This window comes from Monopterus albus, unplaced genomic scaffold (genome assembly GCF_001952655.1).
Source record: "Monopterus albus unplaced genomic scaffold, M_albus_1.0 scaffold335.1, whole genome shotgun sequence".
NCBI lineage: Eukaryota > Metazoa > Chordata > Actinopteri > Synbranchiformes > Synbranchidae > Monopterus > Monopterus albus.
The window spans coordinates 612,220-619,686 of NW_018128215.1; the positions used below are offsets into that span (position 1 = coordinate 612,220).

Here is a 7,467-nt window from a genome sequence, read left to right on the forward strand (position 1 = left end):
TTGCTCTCACTGACCCAGCCCTCTTTGTCTTTCTCTTCCTGGCAAATCATTATTCTTTTTCTTTTGTCAGCAGTGATACTGCTGCCCTTTTCTCCAAGCTGAACCCCTCTCCATCTCCCGCCTCTCCTCCTTCTCTCAGCCCGCGCTCCCTTTTCTTTTTCAGAGTGCTGTTCCAGTGGCAGGGTGGGGCGGCTGGCTTGGCGCCTCACTGCTGCTGCAGACACACTGCTTGGCTGTGTGGTGGTGTGGGTGTGTGTGTTTGTGTGTGTGAGGGAGGGAGGGGGGTCTATCTCGTGGACGATGTGGATGAGGAGGAATAGGGGGTTGTCTGAGCTCTGAGCTAACTATGTTTGACAGGCAGCAGAGAATGGGTGAGGGTAGCAAGGTTGGTGCTCCTGGAGGTGGTTAGAGAGAATACTTGATAGAATAATGGGTGGCTGTTTTGGGCTCCCAGAATCCTCTCCAAATTCTCAACCCTAAGATAAAAGGTGGGCAGGAAAAAAAATGAAGTTTGTTTGTGCTAAGACGGCAGGCAGGGGTGCTTAAATCCCAAATACACAGCCTTGTCCCACCCACCCACCCCTCCCCTCTCTCTCCCCCACCCACCCACATCCCTCTAAGATTATAAGAAATTTGTTTGGTGCCCCCAGATGATGGTGACAGCACAGCAGAATGACAATTGCAACAACTGTTCCTTTATTAAAGGCTGTGAAGCTGTGAAAATCAAGCAGAAAACAAAGCGTTTCGCTACACCCGCTTTGCTCAGAATTTAAAGAGCTGGAGAAGTGTTTGTCTCACAGTCAAAAGGGTGGGGGGGCCGCCACTTGAAAAAGAGACATGTTACATTGCAGATGTTTTGTTGTTTTATTCATTCACTGGGCAAATTTTGAAATATCTGGTTTGAATTTCCATTTTTTTGATTCACAGCAACTGAGCGAGGTGGGAGGTAACAGATGGAGCCAAGGATTAATAAAGAGGGGAAGCGAGGGGGTCAGAGGGGAGAGGTGGGCAGAAGGACACACACGCATATACCATATATCCACCGCCACCAACGGACTTACCCAGGGGGGTGGGTGGTGGTTGTGGACAGCTGGGCATAGATGAATGGTGTTGGGGGGAGTTGTGTGCTCGTGTGTGTGTCTGAATGTGCCCTCTGTGTGCTTTTTGCAATGTGTGACTGCATGTGTTTCCATGTTTGTTTTATATGCCCAAGTATATCTAGAAACACATTTATGGATTTATGTCTCGCTGTAAGCGTAGGTGTTGTTTGTGCTTCCTCTCTGTAAGGTTTATGAACGAGTGTGTACTCTCGTATGTACGATTTGGTAGGAGTGGGGGGGTGGGGTTGTCAGCATGCTTGTGATGTGCAGCGAGTGGATGCCTCTGTGTGTGTGTAATGGCCTGTATCATACCATACCATATCAAACCGCACAGGGTTGGAGCATTTTCCCATCAAATGTGTAGAGCATCAGCTGCATCATGACATATGACTCTGTCTATCACATTTCTCTCTGTGTGCAGCTACAATATGGACACACACATTCCAGCGTGCATGCCAGCACACACATGCGCGCACCTAGCCTCAACCACAAAAACATCTCGTAAATCACACTGATACACAGCCTCAGTCCCACACACCTGTGCACAAACTGATAAATTCCTCCCCGCAAAACAAGTACAACTGCAATTGAGTGCAAGCACACACTTACACGCAAGCATCCACAATAAGCTCCTCGATGTTCGTGTCCATATGCACATGAGGAGACGTGCACGTACATACGGATAATTACTGCCTTGCAAACCAACTGCAGCTACACCCTTGTGCACAGACACACTACAAATGCACACAACGTAGATGCAACAATATGCAGACAATAATTTCATTCCACAAACATGCAGAAAGTGCACACGCATAGACACATTTCTATTACAGTAAATAAAGTTCATTAACCCCTGCTAATTAGCAGCAACACTATAAAGCCTTTCTGTGAGAACAAGACAGGGAAAGGATGAATTAAGTATGGGGGGAAGTAAACAAGTGTACTGGGAACAGAGGAGAAGGGGAGGAGGCTCGACAGAAGGGCAAAGAGGTGAGGGAGGACAAGAGGAAAGCAGGGAGGGCACTGGGGCATGGTGGTGAGGAGGAGGGAGGAAAAGATAGAGGGAGACAGATGGAGGAGTGGGGGGGACATGGAGGTGGCTGAGGTGCAGGTCTTTTTTAAGACTGAAACTGGAGAAGTCAAGAGGAAGCTGCTTTTGATATAGGAATAGTTCAATATTTTGGGAAATGTGGTTGTTTACCTTCTTCTTAGGAGTGAGATAAGAAGATCGATACCAATCTCAGGTCTGTTTGTGTAGCACCAAGATGGAGTGAGGATTTGGTTACCCTAGCAAAGCTTAAAGACTGGCAGCTTGGAAGAAAAAAAAACTCTAAATTGGGGTTATTTGCAGAATGTAGCTTTAACTGATACATGAACAAATGAGGAGTAGTTTATTTGTCCACCTACTCCTTCCAGCTTCTGGTCTCCGTACAGGCAAATCTGGCAACCTTAGAAAGAGGGTGGCTCGTTGGATGATTGAGAGAGTTGGATATGGCATTGCAAGTCAGCCTTGTTGACCTGAGGAGGAAGCCATGATACTGCAAAATAAAAAAAGATAAAAAAAACAAACAACCCAGGTGATCAATTTTCACTCAAATGAATGGTTCGCCCTAAGGAAACCTGAGGATAATTAGACATAACCCAAAATGTGACACAGCCAACACTGGCACTAGCCTGATGCACCACCAATTAACAAGGTTTTCCACACACACACACACACATCAGAGACCTGAAACAATAATACTCATCCTAATTTGACTGAAAATAAATTGCAGCCTCTAATACTGAGAACTGGCAGGACCTCAGGTTTTACTTATTCCGCCTAAAACCACAAATTGACATTTTTACAATTATATTTATGTACAGAATAAACTAACAAAATACAATCTCTTGATAGTATTATTATTTAGTTTGCTTCTTGATAGTGAAGGAACTTTTAACAGTGAGTATAGTTTCTGGATGATCTAGTTCCCCACTGGCGTCCAGGCTGTATGCTATGATAAACACACCCTGCTGCAGATCTGAGCTATGAGAGTAATATCAGTATCCTCAGCTAACTTTCAGAAACATTTCAAATAAAAGTTTTTTCAAAGTCAACCGGTGTTGAACCATTTACTCCTCTTTTTTCCCCCATCTGTGGAAAACTCTCGAGTTCCTCACACTTCCTCTGCTGTCTCACTGGCTTCTTCTCTCCCATTTTTCACAAACACACACACACAGTTTCCCACCTCGTTTTATCACTCACCCTCCTCTGCATACCCTTATCCATCCATCTTTTTTCTCCGCTGCCTCTCCCTCTCTAGACTTGGTATCCCAGTCAGCCTTCTGTTCTACCTCTGTGTTCTCACCTTGTTGCTGGCAACCAAAGTGTAAATTGTGTTGCTTTAAATACCCGTGTCTTCAACGGGCTTACAGCATGTGGGGGAAGTGGTGAAGTGGTTGTGAGGAGAGAAGAAGAAGAGCAAGCCACAGTGTTTAACTTAACGTCTGCTAGGGATAGATAGATCTCTCCTTTCATTTTTGCAACTCGGGTGTTTAGCCTGACTTAACTGTTTAAACTCTGGCTGAACTTAATTTCCCCCCTTTAACTTTGCTCTTAAGTAGCTTCAAAGAAGAACAGCTATATCTTTATCTCCGGTTTATAGGGGTCATGTGCTACTTGCAGCTGACTCCATCTGTGAGCATATGAAGCAGTTTGGACCAGTGGGTGGGCTGGGTGTGCAACATTTAGATGTGGCATCAAATTTATCAACCACAGAAACTTTTTATTATCTTATTTAGATTAAATAGTCTAGTATCTCTTAATGTCCACAGCAGTTACTCCACCCTTTTCACCAATAATGACAGCTTGAGTGGGATTGAAATACTGCTAAAAGATTCATAAATTATCCCGATTCAGTTGTCCACACAGGGCTAGAGCTAAATTTAACCAAGCATTCTTGTTGTTATTGTTTGACCAACAGGGGCAGCAAGGTTGCTGCCATACTCATATTTTGTACAACATCAGTTGATTTGTATGCATTAGTGCAGCTTTAGAAGCGCAGTGCTGTTTAATCACCTTATGCTCCATAAGAGTGAGAGTAAACTTTTCATGAACTTGCATTACGTGATACAGACACGTAACCCATCACAACCACTGTCTGATCTGGTTGCCACTGAACTCCTCTCTCTAATGTTTACGTTCAGATTTACCCTGCCAGTCTGTGGATCGAGTCTGCAATTTTCCACAGATCCTTTCCACTCTTAAGCCACATTCTAATAATTTGAAATGTAAAAGATAAATGAGAAATGACCAAATAATAAACAAACAAATGTGTAGACATGACAAAAGCCACTACATTTCTTCCTCCTCAACTTGGCTGGACCTGAGGATGGTTCATAATTTATTACAAGGGTAAGGTTAGTCTGAGTCTATGAGCCCTTGGTTTCCCAATTTAGATTTGTTGACAGGACTTATAATCATTCACAGCTCGGTCTCACAGCACAATGTGTAGTAACTATGTCGGTCCACCGCGTAAAACGTTGTAGTGTCACAGTAACGGCTGTAAAATTGTGACTTGGCAACGTTTGTTGCATTGCAGCCAAGTGTCCTTCTTTGAGGTCTTCTTCTTGATGTTTTATAGTTGTCATAAGAGGAACAGGCGCATCACCGCCACCCACTGTGGAGATGGAAAGTGACATAGTGCGTTGAAAACAGGGTTTAATATCAATATCTTATGCCAAAATATTATGGCCTATTACAAAAAAGTCTGAGTCCCCGTCTCCAACTTCCAAGTCCGAATACAGTCAGTCCTCGAGTCAGAGTCATCAACTCCGAGTGGAACCACGAGTCCTGAAACTCTGAACTCGAGTTGGACTCAAGTATTACAACACTGACCAGCGCAAACATCCCACTGAGCCTCAGTCACAAGTTGTTCCTGGTCATAGGTGCCAGGAGTCTGTGTTAGACAGAGATACGAAACAAATTTGGCTAAACCACTGTGGTTTTGATTTAGACAGTCAATTTACCCAAAGTGTTCCGGTCAAATAGAGAAGCTCTGGCGATCAGCCGCAAGAATTAGACCAGGATGCTATTAAAGGAGATACTAATCCTTGGAGCACTTGACCACAGATTCAGCCCTTAGGCATCATAGTGTTTAAATAGACTAACCACAAGGTCAAGGCTGCATTAAAACACCACAGACAGTGAAAGAGCAACTTACTCTGATACGCAAGGATCTGGAAGTCTCAGAAGGCCATTTGAGTTCTTCCAGCAAATGTAGCTGTACCTTTAAGAGCTGCTATTGCCCTGACTCCTCTCGGCCCACAGGCAGTCTTTAGACTTTTTTCTTTTCTAATAACTGATGTTTTATGAAATGCTGAACTGGTCATCAGCTTTAAAATGATAAAAAAAACGATATTGCCTGTTGATCTTAGCTCATGTTCTGCAAATGTGCTTGCTCGCCTCCTCTTCTGCATCCCCTTTTCTTGTGTCTCCCCCTCTTCCATGTCTTGATGGGAGTTCCGCTGAAGCACACTTAAGCAGATGTTCTTCCTGCAGAAAAAAAAAATCTATTCCACCGCCAGTGCAAGGATGTGATAACACTCCACACCGATTATAAACCTGTCTCCCATTTGACAATTTGGTTCCAATTAAACTATTTATACACGCCATATTTTCAGAAGTGAGGAAATGGCTTTGAGGCATAGCTTCTTGTGAGATGTTCCCTCACTTGGTTTGGTCTTGTTGTCATTTATGCCATATTTTTGTCTTGCTTGAGATTAGGTTGGGCACTGGCATGTTTTGAAGTAAGCAGGACGGGAAGAGAGCACAGACCATGGCTGGGTGCACTCAAGGCCACAATAGCTTGTCACTGCAAAAGTGCTGCAGTGACTGTGTTCAGTTTGACTTCCCATAACAAGGGGCTGCATATTTTACTATACATCTTTTTTCTGATTTATGTAATATTCTGCCACCCTACTGAATGCAAAGAGCAGAATTAGCCTGTGCCATCACCCGTTATCAAGAGAGCGCTGTTAAATACCATAATTTGAACAAATTTGAATACTGTTCCACACCCAGACAGGTCACTGTTCAGTGATGTTTGTGCTGTTCCAGTTTCAGCTCTAGCCTTCAGAATCCCTTCATTATGCTTGGTCATTTGTATTCTCTTTCTCTTTGCCTCTGACCTGCTCATTTCCATAATGCCTGTCCCATTTGAGCTTGTTCTGTACCAGCCGATACATATGCATGGAGGAAAAACCTGACACAGATATTGACAAAAGAGGGTTAGAGTGCCATTAGAAGTATGGGACAGTGCTCTTGTTGTTGCTTTGACCTGTCGAGAGCCACTGTCTGCCAGGGTCTCTTCATCTTGGCTGGTCCCTCGGGTTGTGCAGTCTCTGGATGCCAGGGATGCTACTGACTCATCGCTCTTACATCGGCCTCGCAGACATACAACTAGATAGCCATTTGTCTGCTTTTTTTGTCCCTCTGACAGCATGTCCGTGTGTGTACGTGCATTGTGTCTGTGCTTTCAGAAAGACAGATAGAGATATATAGACAATCTGACAAGCAGAGAAAGGGATGGGCGGGGGGAGATATAGAGAAAGAGAGAGCGCGAGGCGAGTAATGCATTTTCTGAGGGTTTATCTAATTTGGGTGTTTGCATGTGCTACTATTTTTGCTTGTAGTTTCATATAAGCACAGTGTCTCTGACTTGTCTATGTAGCTTGACTATCTCTGTCTTATGCTTTTTTTTCTCCCTCTCTCCTGTCATCTAGACGAAGACCCCTTGCAGCCATTGACCTCAGATGAGACAGTGTCCGTGGGGGGCACGGTGACACTGACCTGTCGGGTGGCCGAGAGTGACAACTCCTCGCTGCAGTGGTCCAACACTGCACAACAGACCCTGTACTTTGGAGAGAAGAGAGGTGAGAGGGAGGGATGGATAGGGAGAGACATGGGAAGCAGGGACAAAAAGAAACTATCTCACAAAATATATTCAAATACTGCTAATTTGCTTACATAACATAACATAAATTCTATGCCTAGGTTATGGTCACTGGCAACATTTTTTCCAGTTCATTTCTATACCAGAGATGTTGAAAGTAGCAGACCTTTGACAACAGAAACGACACTGTTGAAAATAATTGATTTTGGTTTGGACAAAGGTCATAGTTGTGGTCAAATATTGAAAAAGTCAGCGCTTCTCTTTGTGTGCTTTGTGTTGTTTGTTGCAATCGTTAACCAATTAAAACCACAATCCCTTTTATCCCTAATCTCGACTGACTGCTTTGAGTTGCTTAAATGTAACCAGTCGACCTTTAACTTCCAGGAGTGATGGTGTAGGGAACTGGTGCCCGCCCTGACGCTACTTTACTCCGC

The 7,467-nt window shown here is 44.0% G+C and overlaps 1 protein-coding gene across 3 annotated transcripts in view; it reads left to right on the forward strand.

The window, feature by feature from the left end:
* The window catches only part of cadm3 (cell adhesion molecule 3), an 84,049-nt gene that overhangs the window by 28,579 nt on the left and 48,003 nt on the right, over positions 1–7,467 (forward strand). For all 3 annotated transcript variants that reach the window (XM_020624701.1, XM_020624703.1, XM_020624702.1), the window contains exon 3: positions 6,864–7,013. In XM_020624701.1, the coding sequence (XP_020480357.1) occupies positions 6,864–7,013 (150 nt within the window). The remainder of the gene's footprint in view (positions 1–6,863; positions 7,014–7,467) is intronic.